The sequence below is a fragment of the Lycium barbarum genome, chromosome 6 (assembly GCF_019175385.1).
Source record: "Lycium barbarum isolate Lr01 chromosome 6, ASM1917538v2, whole genome shotgun sequence".
NCBI classification, from domain to species: Eukaryota; Viridiplantae; Streptophyta; class Magnoliopsida; order Solanales; family Solanaceae; genus Lycium; species Lycium barbarum.
The window spans coordinates 19042322-19060789 of NC_083342.1; the positions used below are offsets into that span (position 1 = coordinate 19042322).

The following is an 18468-nucleotide window of genomic DNA, read 5'->3' on the forward strand; positions in this document are numbered from 1 at the left end:
GCAAAACAAGTGAATTTCTTATCCGGAAAAGAGTTCTTATCAATGCAAGATGTTCAAATGTTCATAATCCAAGTGAAAGAATCATTTGCACGCAATTATCAACCAACATCTGGAAAGGTATATATTCAGTCATGTGCTGAAAACGAAAAGTTGTCTGGTTCCCTCCTGACACTAACCTTGAATGACATTGGAGAAGACAACAAAAAAAATGAACACTTTTGTTCTGTCAAAGGAGACACAAAAGTAGCAACTGAACGAGGTGGATTTGAATATGGGGAGGGTGGGGGGTGGGGGGTGGGGGCGGAAACAACTTTAATGGAAAATATAATGGGAAAAAAAATAAGTGGAAGAGTCTGAAGAACAATTTGTTTAGAGTATACTTTTGTTGTCTATTATCTGGATTTAATATTATTGAATGAAAAAAACATTTTCCTTTTCAGGAGACATCAGCTATGTCCAGTTGTGCTATACCAGTGGCTTTGAAATGTCTAACAGGTAAGCAGTCTCTAACATTCTCTCTGTCATGCTTCTAGGTCAATAATCCTAGTAAATGGATGCATACTTTCTTTTCTTAATGTCTGTAGATGTCAAAAATTATTCATTTTTTTCTTTTATAATGAGAATTATCCAGTTCTTATCCATTGCAAGTGTGAAAAAGTGCATTAACTTCATTCCTTTTAGTTTGGACAGCTCTTAGATTTGCTTTTTCTACAACTATTATACTTACATGCGGTGGGTGGTACTTTTCTATTTTGTGTATCTTATGTCTGCTGAGGAAATTTACAGTTTGCTAAAAGAATCCTCATACTGCTGCATGATATTGTACTTTTATTCCAGCATAGGTGTTCATTTTGTCTCTCTTGAATAGCATTCGAATTTGTACTAATGCATACTCTATATTGTTTATAAATTCAAAAGATTCTGCCGGTTTTTTTTTTCTCTTTATGTCCACCATCTTTCTAAACTGACTTCCACTACCAGGTGACATTTTGAAAAGTACTTATAAGAGCATTTAGGACTTTGGCAGAATGTCTCCTAGCCAATCTGTATAATTTCACGCTTAAGATGTTGTGGTATTAGTTGGTTGAATTAATCACCTATTTTCGGTCATATAGCTTCCAGGCCATGATTTGAAAGGTATAAGATAGTTATTGAACAGTTCTTAGTGTTAATGAGGGGGGCAAGTTATTCCAGTATTGACCATGAGACATCTATACTACTTGAAAAAATGATTATATAGAAAATGTATTTAACCAGCATTTAGAACTTAAGCAGAATTGTCTTCCAACTAATATGTATAATTTCAGAATTAAGGTGATGTGGTGTAGGTTGTTTTAATCACCTCTTTTTAGTCATATGACTTCCAGGCCATAATTTGAAAGATATAAATAGTTACTGAACAGATCTTTATGTTATTGAGGGTGTAAGAACAAATAGAACTTTTGGTTAATGATACATGTTTCTTTGTGTTATGCAGTGGTTGACAACAAGAACTGGTATACTTTAGTTAGAAATGCCTGCAAGTGAAGCATTGCATAGTGAAGGAAGGTGCACATTTACGTTTTCCCTTTTCCTTTCCTGATCTCCTAGTCGATCGATCGACACATTTAATATATTAGTTAATATTTTCATTGAACTTTGATTGTAAGTTTGGCTAACCTTAAAAACTTACTAAACCCTTTGGTGCAATAATACTTTGTTCTCCATCTCAGAATTGAAGTTCTTATACTCAAATATTATTATGTTTTTCCCACTTAGATAAAATGGTTAAAGAACAAACTTGATTATACAAAATTGTTGCTTTATCAGAGTGGAGAGTGCTTTATTTTCTTTGCAAGGACAAAAATAGCTAGCTGCCCAAAAAAAGGTGATGCACCTTCTTTTAAGATTACCATATGAAGGTTCAGTGTCACTTTCTTTTGGTAGGCATTATGGTGAGTTTAATTTCGTTGTGTTTAAGAACATGACTTATTCATTTCTTTGTAGTTGCATGTATTTGCTTTATGTCAAGTACTCTGTAAATGCAGAGTGTCATGAAATGGACTTTGCCACTTCTGCTTTGTTGCCTTTTCAAAAAAATAAAAATAAAAATCATTCAAGTAATTATAGACTCTGGTGCAACTTACATTATTGAGACACACATTCTTCTAATTGTTCTAGCCTCGCTATAGCAAATAAACATAATTCTTGGAAATTTGCACATCATTTTTCCTTTATTAGCAAACTACATAACTGTCCTAGGAATGTTTTCAGGGAATATTTCTTAGGCTGAACAAATTCTAGGACATAGGACTTTGGAATTTCAACACCTCAGATAACGTTTATTCAATGCTAAAAGTTTTAGAATATCACATGTTATTCATGCAAGTTTTAATAAGCCCACCGCTAGAATCATATCGAGAGTGCAACATAAGCTGATGCTCCTAAGAGAGCCCTCGAGGCATAAAACTCCCTGTTGTCAGTAGACAATCCATATATTCGTAGCAAATTCTATAAATAGTTGACATAAGTTATGGTTAATCTCGTGAAGTGCTAATTTCTCAGTAGGTGGATTTTTCATTTATATGAATCTATGTTTTAATATAACAATCAAATAGTAACAGGTTGGTTTTGTATTTGAGTAATCATCGGATGAGTGCGATATCTATAAATTTGTTTTGCACTGAAATCAGGATCTGATGAAAGGCGAAATTCGACATTCTCTATCGGCATGGCTGCTTGATTTCTTTAAATTTTGGGTTTAAGGGCTTTTTCGACTTTGATATAATCTGATGCAACGTATCCTTCAATTCTGAAACTGAATAGCCATCGAATTAGCATGCCACCCAATTTAGTTTATCAGAAACACGTGTTTTATCCTTTTTAGTGTAAGGATCTTATGTGTAACTTGAGCTTAACCCTGCGCCTTAACATATTGTTGCCGCTCTCTATGCTCTGATGCTCAGGTTAGGGTTTAAGGCTCAAACTTCCTCTTGCTACCAAATCATCTGACGAAGGATGAGAAAGCTGTACTTGATTTAAATGGGACAAATTCGCTCTCTACCAAATCATATTGCAAAGAAGTCGGTTGTAATCTTTGCTGGGGATTCAATCGAGGTAATATAATTGAAAATAATATTGATCTTCAGTTATATTTATGGATAATTGTGTTTCTCGTAGTGATTATGCTCATTTGTTCTCTCTGCCAACTTGTTAGAAATTTGTATTAGTGTGCCCTTTTCGAGCTTATGATTGTTTAATTTGAGATCTCTACATTAATATCATTGTGAAATTCTTCGATGCCTTAAAATTATGGGAACACATGATCTAACTAGGTCCAATTATTCAGTTGCTCTGCGACCAGGTCTTACGACAAGAAGATGATATGGAAGAAAGATGTGGATGGAAATATTCTGTTATAGATAATAGTAGACCAAAAAAGCTAAAAGTTGAGAGAAGTTCAGAGGTTTATGTATAAATTCAACCACCCAAAATACTTCTTTGATATACTCGAGCATAATAAACAAAGATGAAAGAGTCAGAGCATATTTCCTTGACCTTCCGGCACTTGGCGGGCAGAAGACGCCAAAAAGTATCAATAGTAGAAGAACAAGAAAAACAGATCGAAGAAGAAAATGAGGGATGTCGTTCAGTCAATCACAAAAGCAACTATTCTAGCTGCTATTAATTTTAAGGCTTCTCTACATGTAGAATTACAACCGGGGGTGTTTAGTGGTTGTCTGATTTTAATATTCAATAAATATAGTTCTTCATTATTTACTTTTGGAAACATCTTGCTTAATTTCTAAGTTAAAAATACTTGCATACCCTTCTTTACCTATTGTTTGAGACTGAGATTTTTGTTTTTCGATTAAAAAAAAAGTTCTCTTTCAATTTCTGCTACAGTTTCCTCCTCTTTTAAATATTACCCAAATCATATTAAAAGAATTTCTTAATCTATACAAAGGTATCGTTACGCAAGCTGATTTAGCTTTTTGTTAGGGTCAGAGATTAAATCTTGAAGGAGAAGAGCTTACGGCAGGAACCCCTTAAGCTTACCGTCCTCAAATTGGATGTCTCTTCTTTCGGTAATTCTATATGCTTTTGTTTTCTTAATTAGAAGATTGATTTATATTTTTGGTTGATGGATGTGTGCTAATTCTGAAATTTATAGATATTGAAGTGTGTAGAAATGGGAGCTTGGAAACTCACAAAAGGGTGGTGCAGCTCTTCAGAATTTCCCGAAGGATCGAAGTGGAACCGGGTTCCTAATTCTGCACATCAAAGGAAAACGTAAGTTGTCAATCATGTATTTTCCACTTTATCTGGATATGTAGTTAAGACCAACTATATATCTTGTACCCAAAATGTATTCTGTTTTTACTTTTAATTAATGCTTCTCAGAGTTTAATGTACAGTTTTAGTGCTTTGTCTTATCTCAATTTGTCCCTTAGATAATGACTGATGTTAATGAGATATAACTTATAAGTACGGTATTAAGCTTAAATTAAGGGTCTTGATTATAAAAGCTCCTTTAAAGATTTGAAACTATATAGAAGAATCTTACAACTAAGCTCAAAGTCTGGATGATTCTAACTTCTCCACTAATGACGACTCCTGAAAAAATGTGTTCATCTGTTTGATAAAGTTAGACTAACAAAGTTCTAACATACTATGTGGTCTTAACAGTTACCAGTTTAAAAAAAAACATACTATGTGCTTTTATGGGACAATTTAGAGAAAAATTCCAAGGAATGTTGTGATTGTACCTCACTCTATTGGTGGATACAAAGTTCCATTTTCCAAAAAAAAAAAAAAAAGAATTTTTGTTCTGGGTTTGACAAAAGATTTTTCAGATTCCGTACTGCAAATCAAAGCCAAATAGAAATATAGAATAGATCTTTGGTTCTAGAAAAGGGTCGGACCAAAGGAAAAATTCAACATCTTATTTCCTCGCTATGTCGTATTTCTGCTAAACCATCACTTTTTTCAGTATTTTCAAATCAAGAGACCATAGCTTAAGAATAAAAAATTGATATAAGTAGAATCTCAATTTTGATTCAACTTTGTCTCTCAGAGTTCCTGTGTCTCTGACTAACATGCAAGTATTGCTGCTTTGAGACGGACGGATTGTAGTTGGCAAAGTGAGTTACTTTACCTTTTCTAAGAACCAGCACAAGGTAATTTGTTCTAATTTTTAGGAGTTAACAGAAAACAAGAAACAATTGGACTTATAAATTTGATTTTTTGGCAGTTTCTCTGTTATCCCTACTCTTCAATGATTCTCCTATGAAGCTTATCTCTTTTTCCTAAAACACACATATTATATGTGGAGGGAAAGTTTGATATTGTACAAAGGAAATTAACGATAAAGGCATCATATTTGAAATGGGGAGACCATTGGCAGAAAACCAAGGTTTGGTTTTTTAATGTTCTTTATCCTTCCCTCTGCTGTTGACATATGAATCCCGTCTTATCAACACCCACGGGACGTGTGGATAAGCCTTTTTGGATGTTCTGATACATGGGTTTGCCCTATAAAAACCCCCGGGTTGTATCTTACATACTTGTAATTGTGCAAGATTGGCGGATAAAAGAGATGCCTGTTTATGTTTATATTTTATGCAGGAATATTATGAGGTTATTTCTGTTGTGCATCATGGTTATCTGGTTGATCTTTACGGCCTTGCTAACCATATAGGTAAAGTTCTAAGCTTGCAGGTGGCATGACACTTTTTTAGAAATACGTCCATGCATATTGCTGGTGAACTCATACTGTGAGATGATTTACCACACAGTAAACTTGGCGCCAATAGTTGCACAAAGCTTTCCACATTTTGGCAATATTTAATGGGAGCATGGAGGCTATCAGGAATTTCTGATGTAAGGATGACGATGAAAAACATTAGCAGGCAAAATCAAATGATGAATTTCGCATGATGTCTCATGTCATGTCTTTTTATGGCATTTAATCTTTTGGCTTTGAAGTTGTACTATTAAAAAAAAGTTTTGTTCTTTCAAGAAATTTCTATGTAGCATAAATAGTCAGCAACTATGTATACTCCGTATGTACATATCCTATTTACGCACAACAACTATTTATACTCAATTTGTTTGAGTAGGATGAAATATATGGGCATTTCTAGACTTTAGAGGGTGACATGGTAGCATATCAACTCTGAAGTCGTTCTAGTTATGGAGAAATAATTCCCACTTGTAACCCGGATTTTTTCCCACCACATTAATAAAATTACCATCTTATCAAAGAGATATTTAGACATTAATTTAGATAAGAACAGCCAATATGGAGCCCATCAAACTGTGATTTACTGTGATGATGCCATGTGGAGTTTGATTATATCGAGATTGGGTGGGGTTTGTAGGGGAAGTGAGAAAAAGTATTTGTGGGCTAGGTGTAGATGTAACAATGTTTGGTAAAGAAAGGGCACCTAACAGGAAGAGGGTCCCAATTTAGTTAAGCTTTCTTCTTGTGTATAGGGAGGAATTGGTTGATTATTGAAAATGAAATCAAATCACCGATTGTGTATTTGAACTTTGGAACTTGACTTTCATATTTCCATAGTAACGTTTCTAAGAATATAACCAAATTGCAGATATATTTAGTCAAGATGAGTCATAAGGCCAACCTAAAATTGTTTATGGGTAGTATTTAAGAATGTGACCTAGTGATTAATGAAGTCAAAAGCAAATCACGAGGATCTCATCTTCAAGTTTCTGCAGAAGCAAAATTACTAGTAAATGATTTCTTTTCATCTGTTTAAGTTTTGACGAATGAATCACTTATTATTTATGCTGATGACAGATTACAATTTTTTTTTTTTAAAATAATTATATGCATTAACCCGAACACTACCTTCATGAAAAAATAAGTCTTCTTGTTCCTTTCATTTTAACAAGGAGCTGATTGACTTTGTTGTTTGGTCTGCCGTAGCCTGCAAGAAAGCCTGAACAATAATATCGGAAAAGTTATAAATATTCTAAATAATGTAGTTAGTTGTTGTTCATCCTATGATATGTTGATACGTGTTCTAACTTAAAAATCACCACTAAACGAGCTCAACTCTTCGTTTCAAAGAGATAGGCCAATGTCCAAAATGTTTCAATTTGAATGGCCACTCACATATTTGACTTTTCATACCGTCATGATAATTTGGTCAAAGTAGTCATCTAATAGGTGGAACTTTCTTTTGGTTTTCACCCTGTATTCAATATTTATATTGAGAATCGATTAAATTCAGGTTTATATCGAGAAGTTCCATACTGGAGGTAAAACGCTAGCTCCCTAATAAAGACGACTTCATACTTAAGTTATGAAACCGAAATCTTCAATTAAAGATGAAGGAGTACTTACCGCTTTACCACAACCTTCTTATCGGTAATAGTTGAAAGTTTTGAACCTATGTTAGCAAGTATTTGCTATCATCTACCTTCAATGTTTTAAAACTTAAAAAAGGGTTAATTGTACTTTTAATCCCTCACTAATAAATTTTTATGCCAGTGCTTGTGATATTTTACTAATCATGTTTAACTGTGAATTAATTAAAATTGCGTGTTTGATCTTTCACATAAGAAATATATAATATTTAGATTATTTTACGAATTATATAACCCTTAAATACGGAGTAACAATGTAGACTCTACATAGCTCATGCACAATGAAATGATTTGACAACCAATAATTCGTTTAATTTATGAAGATCAACTAGCTGAGCAATTAAAATTACACACTGCAACTAATTAAAAATTAATACTTAACTAAATATAACAAGAACCAACATCATAATTTTGTTGACATTTCAAGAACAAAAGAACTTAAATTTCCCAACTCAAAATGAATTTGAAATTGTAGAGGTAATCATAACAACTAAGCATATAGGACAAATACTAATCTAATTATCCGGGGCGGGCTTTTCGGCTTTTCAATTTTAAACTGATACGCATGTCATGTTGTAATAATAAACAAATAAATGAGTAAAGATATTTTCTGAAAGTTCCAATCCCATCAAAACGGTTGAAAATTCACATGAAATTATGTAGCTAAAAAGACGTACAATATACGACCAGAAAAATGACCAAGAAAATAAGCCTCACACTCATGACCTAATTAATTATACTCAAAAATTTAGCTAAACACACGAGTTGCATCTCTTAAGTGTCTCTTTAGTCACAAATTTGATACTGGTGACTAATCAAATTTTAAGAGCCACACAAGTGATAAAATGTCAAAAAAATAAATAAATTAAGAGAGCCCTCAGATTGAAATGTCCAAGTTGACAATATAAAAGTCCTATTCAGAATAGTAAGCCATCGGTTACATGAATATCTGATGACAACTGCACTAAAAATCATGAAAAGATTGTTCTTGCTATACTTGATTTTTCTTTTTGGCTTTGTTCATTTTTTTTTTTTTGGTCAACTTTTTCATTTTTATTCATCTTCAAGCAAAAGGTTGGTTCATTTGATAACCAACTGTTAAGTCTTTCTGAAAAAAAGGTTCTCAAAATTCGTCTATGGATAATAGTTGTTTGAAAAAAATTATATAGAAAAACTCACCAGAAAACGTTAAAAAGAACATTTTTGACAAATAATCGAAAAAAGCACCGTGCGATAAAAGTTTTGATGTCCAAATGAAAATACATGAAATCATCTCATAATAAAAATGTCATATTCGTTTTTTTCAGAATCTTCCCTTTCCTTACTACTCACGAGCTAATAAAATTTTAAATTAATTCTGAATTTTCTTAAACAAAAGAAAGCTCATCTCTTTCCTCTTCACAAGACATTTAATTGAAAGAAAACTTCATTACATGTATTGAAAGATCAATATAATGAGATTCACAGAGAATTTAGAGAAAAGAAGATCAGTAGTGGTTTTGTGACAGGCTCCGTTAGATCTTATCCCAGTGATAGTGGTTCTTTTCAAACTTATAGTATTATCTTCAAATAGTAGTATTATTTTCGAGGAATGCCTCGTAGACTTATATACTCAACATTAGTTCGAGGCTCATGACTTGCTAGTGAATTTAATTTTAACTTTAAGATATTTTAACGTTGATTTACTGTTCACCTTTCAGACTATCAAAGCTAGGTAATTCAGGATTTACTCGACAAATAGTACAGGTTGGGTGTCAATCACATCCCACACCAATTTGGCGCGTGACATTCAAAGCATCTATTCTCATCTTTCCAATTATACCACCTTCATTTTGTGACATTTGCTAACACCTTAATCTGTTTATAAGGGTCATAATTAATCCAGATAAACACTTAGTGTTTCTGGGGCGTTCCAAAGTATATACTCTTATATATATTTAATGCTGAAAAAGAAAATAGAGAAACAAAAAAAAGATGAGGGTTAAAAAGGGCAAATAAAATTAAAGTTTGGTGGCGATGTTTTACATAAATAAATCATTAATGTTGTATTTTTAAGCAAATTTTCCATTAAAGGAAAGAGCAATTTGCCCTACTTGGGACTAGAGTACTTAGAAAACAAAAAAAACTTTCCAAGTGGACAGTTCGGTACTGGAATTGGTGAAATAACTTATTCTAATTCAAATGTGTCTCAATTTGCAAAAGAGAAGGGAATGTACCATGATAATAGAACCACATTTAGAAATTCTGTTGTAATGATTCCGACAGGGCAATTCTCTATATTATGTTTTCCAAATTGTGACTTTTCTTTACATTATTGCTATAATTTAGTTTCAGATAGAGAATCTTATTACAAACTAAGGCTAGGAATATCTACTTATACACGCCTATTTAAATTTACTTTGATAGATAATATTAAAATGTTGACTTTTGTGTTAACAGTGATATGATCATTGTCTGAGAATACGTAGAAAAAGATTGTTGCATTATCTTATTCATTAGCGTAGCCTGACTAATGATGCAATCCCTCGGTACAAGGGCACTAAATGATGCCATCCCTCGTTACTTGCATATCTACCCTTAATATAGTTTATGGTATGACATTTCAATGTCTAATTATTTCTAAAATGGTACTTACCTATTTTGAAAATAAAGAGTAACAATTTCGAGTTAATATAGATTATATATGGTACGATATTTCAAATTTTTGAAAGCCAATTGAAAGTTTAATTAAATAATGTTTCAATTTCATGCAATGGATGACTGAGGTATTGTTTTCTTACCCCATCATATTACGACAAATAGATGAAATTTACTCGTTCAGGTACAATATTATTGGGTATCTTAAGTAACTTTTTTCAATTTTGAGGAAAACGTATAATAGTCCGTTGTTTTTGACATTTTGAACATTCACTCAATGACCAGAATATTCTTTACCGTTGATTTACATTTAAGGGGTTCACTGTTCCATTTAAAATGTGAAGGGTGCATTATATCCCGACCCTTAAATCATTCTAAAATTTATTCAAACTAAAGTGAGGACCCTACTTTCTAAAGTGTGCTCCCTCCGGTCCATAATACGTGGCCTTTTGACCTTTGACACTGACCCTTAAGAAAATACTGAGTCCGGAGCCTAAAGGGTATAAAAATACACGGTATTTACCAAAAGGGGATGACCAAAAATTTATATACCAAAAGGGGTATATCGTGGGCTGATCCACGATATACCCCAAAAAAGAAATTCCTCTGTCAAAACGAAGTCAACGAAAAAAATAAAAATAAAATTAATTGTATATCGTGGATTGATCCACGTTATACAATATAAATTGTTTAACGTGGATCAGTCCACGTTATACAACCGCGACTCACTCATTCTGCTATTGAAGTATTCTATTACAACTATACTTTATTTGTCTTATTATAATACTGAGTGGGTGGACTAAATTGTTCTACTCATTCCAGAAGGAGAAAGCTTCAATTTATATTTTTTTCCCGTTTTACAAATACTTGGTAAGACGTTGCCTAAATTTAAATCATATTCGGTTATGTTTTTAATAAAAAAAAATTATTGATTTTTTTAATTTTTAAAGCATGATTAACTCAAGTAAATATTTTAACACATGCAATAATTAAATGTGTTATATATGCGAACAGAAATAAAAAATAAAATATAAGTTAAATAAACGTCACACATTAACTGAGTAGTAAATGTTAAATTACATACTAACTATTAAACGGCACAAGACATTTTATATATTCTTGGAAGAGTACATAAAGAAACAACAATCGTATAAGTTAAGAAAAAACATAAAAACCAACAAGCAACAACAACTACTGATTTCTGTCGGGGCAGTGATTCTTGTTGTGACCTGTTTGCTTGCACGTACTACACTTTCTAGCCATGCGAGCAGGAGCTATATCCATTTCATTCCTCCTTCTAGTTTTTATGTTTTTTCTTAACTTGTACGATTGTTGTTTCCTTATGTACTCTTCCAAGAATATATAACATGTCTTGTGCCGTTTAATAGTTAGTATGTAATTTAACATTTACTACTCAGTTAATGTGTAACGTTTATTTAACTTATATTTTATTTTTTATTTATGTTCGCATATATAACACATTTAATTATTGCATGTGTTAAAATATTTACTTGAGTTAATCATGCTTTAAAAATTAAAAAAAAAAATTATTAAAAACATAACCGAATATGATTTAAATTTAGGCGACGTCTTACTAAGTATTTGTAAAACGGGAAAAAAATATAAATTGAAGCTTTCTCCTTGTGGAATGAGTAGAACAATTTAGTCCACCCACTCAGTATTATAATAAGACAAATAAAGTATAGTTGTAATAGAATACTTCAATAGCAGAATGAGTGAGTCGTGGTTGTATAACGTGGATTGATCCACGTTATACAATTTATTGTATAACGTGGATCAATCCACGATATACAATTTTTTATTTTTTATTTTCGTTGACTTCGTTCTGACAGAGGAAAAAAAAATTTGGGGTATATCGTGGATCAGCCCACGATATACCCCTTTAGAAAAGAATAGGTATTTTTACTGAATTACGCTTAATTAAATAGTACACATTTAATATGGTTTCTTGATTATATAAAACTCATTAATCTAAATAAGGATAAATTGGAAGAAATAATTAATACCTTTTTGATTTTATAAAAGGACACTTATTTTGGACCAAAATAAAAAGGCCAAAATATCACTTATTATAGACAGGAGGGAGTTAGATTTAATTATCAGTAGATCCTTTCTTTCCATTCTCCACCCTTGAAGTAAAGTAAACAGAAAAATGACTTGGATCTTATTTTACTAAATAACCATAGGTCTTCTAAGGTTTGGAAGAATTTCTCTATTTCTCAAGTAAAATACAGCAACTTCGTATAATCGGTCACTTAATCTTATATTGATACCTCAATGAATACACTGATCACGAGTACCCATATATTTCACAAGATGTTATATGTCAATGAATGTATCTTTCATGAAACAATATAATATGCTTACAATAGATATAAAATATCATGAAATAACATTTTCTATATTAAAAAAAAAAAAAAGATACATAGGTTTATTAAACCACTAATCAACAGATTTAACTTCTTGTGAAATTTTTAAAGAACCATATACAACACTTCATCCATCAAAACTAGGAAGTAACAAGAAAGGTAGAAATTATACTCTTGATTTATATGGTTTTGAATGTTTACTTGTAGCTCTATCAAGAAGCGGCAAAGAGGGTGAGGAAAATGGAACAGCCTCTTCATAGATATAATGAATGACAAAATCCAGAGAAATTAGGATTAAGCAACTATGTTGCTCGGACTCTTCAAAAATGTCGACAAGGACTCTTCAAAAATGTCGACAAGTGCGTGTCGGATCCAACATGATATGGCAACATTTTTTGAGAGCCCGAACAACATAGGTGTCAATATAATGTGAGGCAGATGTATATAGCAAGCCAATTAAGCTCGTAGCGTAGTAGGTGGTTTGTTCAATCATCCACACATTGATTTTTTTTAAAAATAAATTCCCTCCGATATTCAGAGCCCACCGACACCTAGACCTATTAAGAAGTAAACTAATCCTTACAAAAAGTTTCTCCAACATGTCTCTTTAATTGAAGAAAACAAGGAATAATCAAAAGAAGTTGACCGTCATGATCAATCAGAACTGCTACTAACTCTCCTTGACGATCAAGTAAATCACAAGGAGGTCCAAAAATATGCTGCTTTAGTCCTCGAATCAAGAAAACCAAATTAGAAACAAAAATCAGGTAATACACAGAGTTGTACCAAAGCCTTAAACTCTATAAGATATCATCCACACATGCATGGAAACAAAAGTGGAGCACCTTGTCCATGTGCATCATGATCTAATTCTCTGTTGGTCCTCTGTCTATTTTCAATATCATCAGAACCTGATGACCATGGACTCAACTGAGGTGGAGCAATTTGGCCATTGGCAAACAATGAATTCTGGTCTCTATTAGGCAATGCCATTGCAAATTCGTCAGGTCCATATATCAAAGGACTATGGTGGTGGCTTCTTCTATTATGTTCATTAGCAGCTCTTCTTTCAACTGCAAGAAAATGACCAAGTGATGGAGCATTACTGTCACTGTTCCTTATCATCATTACATTCTTAGCATCTGTGCTGTTTCTTGGACACAAAGAGAAACACCATGCTGTTGTTTTAGACCTGTAGTTGTTTTTTTGTACTTCTGTCATTACACCATTTGGTCTAATTCCCCTTGTTGATCTTCTTGAGAGATTAATTATGCTGTTAACACCAATAAGACTTCCAAGTGTTGTGCTCCTATCATGGAAAAAAGACCCTGTGGACTGCAAATTCCAAACACATTTAATACCTTTTTGGACCGCTCTAAAAAATAATAGACGATAAATGTATATGAATGTATATTAAGTAAGAATATACATATAATATGGATGTCGTATACACAGATATACATATAATATACGTGTCATAGACATAATCAATGTGTATGTTTTGTATATTGGCTAGTCCCTGTAATTAAGTTTGGCTGACGGGCCAAAAATGAAGAAAGCCACTTTTTTAAATAATTTAGAAATTTCAAGTAGCCATAATTGGAGATTAAGTAATTTTCTATAAATGATTATTTTCAATCTAGTGTACTTAAGATTTTGACAAAAGTGCCTGTGGAGCTGCTCCTGGTTTTGGAGCCAGCAGGTTCTGAATCAGCAGCACATACACTCTTAATAAGGGGCGTCATCCGACATTACTCCGTAAAAGGCTTTCTTATATGCGTAAATATTCTTTTTGTAAGAAACAACACATATATACGCAACAGGCCGACACAAGTTTCAAAAGTCTTCATCTCTTTCTCAAACTACGTGTTGATTCAAACCATATTACATAATTGGAACAGAGGGAGTACAAAGAAAATAACCAATTTGGTATAGAACGTAATGCCTCAAAACCACCAGTCTCACACTCAATCTCATTTATAAGTCGAACAGTGACTATAGACCGACATCACTAGCATACGCCACCGTGCTGAATAAACTCAAAAGATTGGTTTATATGTCTTCAATTAATTAGTCTAGAAATAAACCAGGTCTAATGAGTGTTATGACACAATGAAAGTTGTTAAATTTCAGTTAGCACTGCTGCAACATTAAGGTTTATTTGGATTGAAACAAATACAAGCAGAACAATTAAGGGCCTGTTTGGAAAGCCACCCAAGTAATTGGAATTGGGTGTAATTACACAGTTTGGCCTGTTTGTTTGACCAGGTAATTACACAGTTAGGTGAGAATTTGTGTAATTGAGAGGGTGTAATTACACTCTCCAATTCTCAAGGGGGGGCTGAGAATTGGGTGTAATTACACCCTGTAATTACAGAGTTACCTTTTCGTTTCTTTCTTTTTAATTTTATTTTAATTTCTTTTCTAATTTATTTTTTATTTCTATTATTTAATTTATTTTAATTTTATTTTAATTTCTTTTATAATTTCTTTTTTATTTCTATTATTTAATGTCTTTTTTATTTTTACTTTTTAATTATTTTTATTTTTTAAAATATATTTTTCTTTTTATAGTATTTATATTTCATTTCCTTTCTTCTCATTCCCAACTTTACTTCTTGTGGTTCCATGTAATTGCTCGTATTTTTTTTTATTTTGTTTATTTCATCATTTAGCATAACCGTGTTAATATTTTAATTTTTGAAACTACATCTCTTAATATTAGAAAGAATGAGTCATTAACAAACTTGACATACAATGAGTGACGTTATTAAAGTAGAATTTCGTTGTGAATGAGGTTATAGACTTATATTTTCTCTTTCTTTTGTATGATAGGAGTATTTACTTATGTTACGTTGAAACTTACTTATGTAACGTAGGAATTTGACATAAGAGTATTATGTTAAATTTTTTTCTTTTGGATTTTGAATTTGGGTTATATTTTCAATTTTAAAAATATTTGCTTTAGTACTATTGACATGTTATTTCACATTATATGCTATTTATTTTTTACTTACAGTTGATAGAATTATTGTCAAACATTTAAATAATGTTATGACATTATATTTATAAATATTCTTTTTTAATCAAACATCCAATCTCATGATGTTCTCACAAAAAAGGTATGCTTTTAAGTTTTATAATCAATTAAAATGTTATTAATTTGAAATTATATATCAATTATTTTTTACAATATTAGTTACAAATATATGATTATTAATTAACATATTTTCAAGAAACAATGTATTATTAAATAACTAATTTAATATCATTTATAAAGGCACATATTTTTTAAATATTAATTTTAAAATTTTTATAATCAAATATTATTTTTAAATTAAACTAACTGTATAATTACACTTGTGCAACCAAACAGTATGCTTATAATTACATTATGACAAACAAACAGGTCATTGTAATTATAATATTATGTAATTATTAGATTGTGTAATTACTAGGATAGTAATTACACCAATTCCAATTAACAGGTGGCTTTCCAAACAGGCTCTAAAGAAGGGCCATTGAAGAACCTAGGACAAGAAGATGATTTAAAATTGAAACATGTTACACAGACCTGATAATTGTGGTTCAAATGTCAATGTACTAAAGGGACATAAGTGACAGCTTTAAATTAATGTTATGGTCCCAACTTACATTGATCATAGAGTGACATTGACAGCACTCACAAAAATACTTTTGATTCTAACTCGTTAAAATAAAGTTAAATTAAACTACTTCAGTTTATTACATTCTTTTTCACATTTTCACCAATTCTTTCATCATTATCCCAAATATACAATATCACATAATACTCTTAACTCAAACTTTAATTTTACTAGTCTCAGTTATAAATAAACAAGTTTTGCATACAAATCAAATATGGAACTACTCATGAATATAATGGTAATAAGGAATGTTTGTATATCTTATGAGCAAAAACTTAAAACAAAATTATTGGAATATCAGTAAAGGTAAAGCAAGACACATGCTGCTGTAGCTTTTTGACCAATTATTAACATTTTATAGCGCAATTGGCAAGGAGAATCTAACTTATTTACCCAATCACAGCGAATAATTTAACCCTACCTATAGTAGGTAATTAACCTATCTTATTTTTTATGTTACTAATCTCACTCTTTTATGGACAGTAAGTTAACAATTACTCCCTCCGTCTCATAATAAGTGTTACCTTAATAAATAAAAAAATTACCCCACAATAAGTGTCATCTTAGAAAATCAAGACATAAATTGGCTAGTTTTTTCTAATTTTACCCTTAGACAAAAAAACAAGTTAAAGTAACAACTAAATGATGATTGAAAAAGCCACATAATAACTTAGTATTATTGGATTCCCAATATCAAAAGGTTCACTACTTGTGTATGCTTTAATCAAGAGGAAAGATAATTTATTTTTATTATATAGGGGTAATTTAGTAAACTTCACATAACATTATTGATTTCTTAATAAGCATATTTTTCGCTAAGGTGACACTTATTATGGGACGGAGGGAGCATCTTGTTCATAACCTAACAGCATAACAATTCTTTTACATTATCAATATATACAGTCAAACTTCTTTATAACGGCGTCGTTTGTCTTAATATTATTTGGCTAATATAGCGAGATGCTATTATAGAGAACATATAATATGAAGTCAGTTCCAAATAAAACTTGGCTACTACAGTGAAACATTGCTATCGAGGACGACTGTTATAGAGAAGTCCAACTGAAGTTAGACTAACAGAAATTGCCACGTCAAATTTTGGGGGTTGGGGGGTTGGGGGGGGGGGGAGGCGGCGGTTGGGAGGAAAAGAAAAACAGTTATGAATAGAATGTACCTCAGTGTCCAAATCTGAGGAAGAATCTGTGGAGGAAGTAAGAGAGTCACTAAGTGAAGTGTTGAATGAAGTTGATCCATCCCTGCTTCTATTACCCAAACCTATTCTCAAATTTAATGGCTGCAATCCCAAAGGCCATCCTTCTTCCTGCTCCATCAAATCAATCGACAATCCAAAATATTAAAAAACAGTAGTAAGATTTCCATCTATAAGTTCAAGAATTAGACCAAAAAGCCAAAGGACAATATTCTACAATGTGATGAAGGGACTAGACTATAGTCTGTCTTCAAATTCTAAGCAAGAAAACAACCCCATATGGTTAAATTCCAAAACAATAACAATGGGACAAAAAAAGAATACCTGTTGCGCCATGACCAAAAGTTAGCACTGTTGCATATAGCCTTTGGGTTTTAACTGATACTTGACAAAGATTGAAATTTTATCACTCCCCAAGTGAAATGACAATGAGGGTCACCTTAAATTAATCTCTTTATTAACCTGAGATATCAGACAAAAGAATGAAAGTTTTGGAATGGAGTCAAAAGAATGGTTTTTCTTATTTTCTTGGCTGGCTTTTTTATTTTGTTGATGGTGAATATAGAGACATAGAATAATTTAAACGTGTCGATAAAGGTGATAAAGCAAACCAACAAAAAGTCCGTAAACTGATGAAGAGGTTGTCCTTTTTAGAATTGGAAGTAGCAAATGCTATGACATTTGCCTTTCCTCAAAGTAGCTAAAGTTTTCAAGACTTAGACTGTCATTGTCAGATGACCCCATTTTCTTTTCCTTTTTTTCTTTTCGTCAGTTGAGCCCGTAGAATTAACAATTCATATAGTAGTAGAGATGCTTTGCTTTGTATAGGAATTATTTTTTTATTTAATTTATAAACAATAACAGGTAACTTTTTTATATTTAATGTGTTTTAATATACGGAAAAGGATTAAAAAGAACCCAAACGTATGGCACTACTAAATAATCACTATTCTCCCACTGAAATATGTTCAGTGATAATTTCCTACTGAATGTCGGTAGGGAAAAATCAAATAGTAGTATTTTCATATGAAAAAATTAGGAAGTTTCCCAGCGTTTCAATGGGAACCTGTTTCCACCATGAGTTTTCCCAGTAAGATTGTTCAGTGGGAATGAAGTGAGAAAATCGTGTTTTATAGCACAAATTTCCCACTAAATGTCTGTGGGAAAAACTTTTATTTCTAGTAGTGTGGAA

At 31.9% G+C, this 18468-nt stretch overlaps 1 protein-coding gene and 1 long non-coding RNA gene across 2 annotated transcripts; one reads left to right on the top strand and one right to left on the bottom strand.

Moving 5' to 3' along the window:
• The first annotated feature begins 1952 nt into the window (after positions 1-1952).
• LOC132643557 (uncharacterized) lies at positions 1953-5792 on the top strand. The gene is made up of 4 exons (XR_009583658.1): positions 1953-3096; positions 3982-4067; positions 4154-4272; positions 5057-5792. It is a non-coding gene; the product is annotated as an uncharacterized LOC132643557 (long non-coding RNA).
• Positions 5793-12980: 7188 nt separating this feature from the next.
• On the bottom strand, positions 12981-17898 carry LOC132643558 (uncharacterized protein At3g17950-like). The gene is made up of 3 exons (XM_060360011.1): positions 17601-17898; positions 17241-17387; positions 12981-13736 (listed from the first exon to the last, which is right to left on the bottom strand). Exons 1-3 carry the CDS (start codon positions 17610-17612, stop codon positions 13212-13214), a joined length of 684 nt encoding a protein of 227 aa, XP_060215994.1. The 5' UTR covers positions 17613-17898; the 3' UTR covers positions 12981-13211.
• Between the last annotated feature and the right edge of the window lie 570 nt (positions 17899-18468).

Excerpts from the sequence above, each read along its gene's own strand:
- LOC132643558 (XM_060360011.1), bottom strand. Across the intron at positions 13,737-17,240 it reads CCTCAGATTTGGACACTGAG|TCCACAGGGTCTTTTTTCCA; the intron begins GTACATTCTATT and ends TGGAATTTGCAG.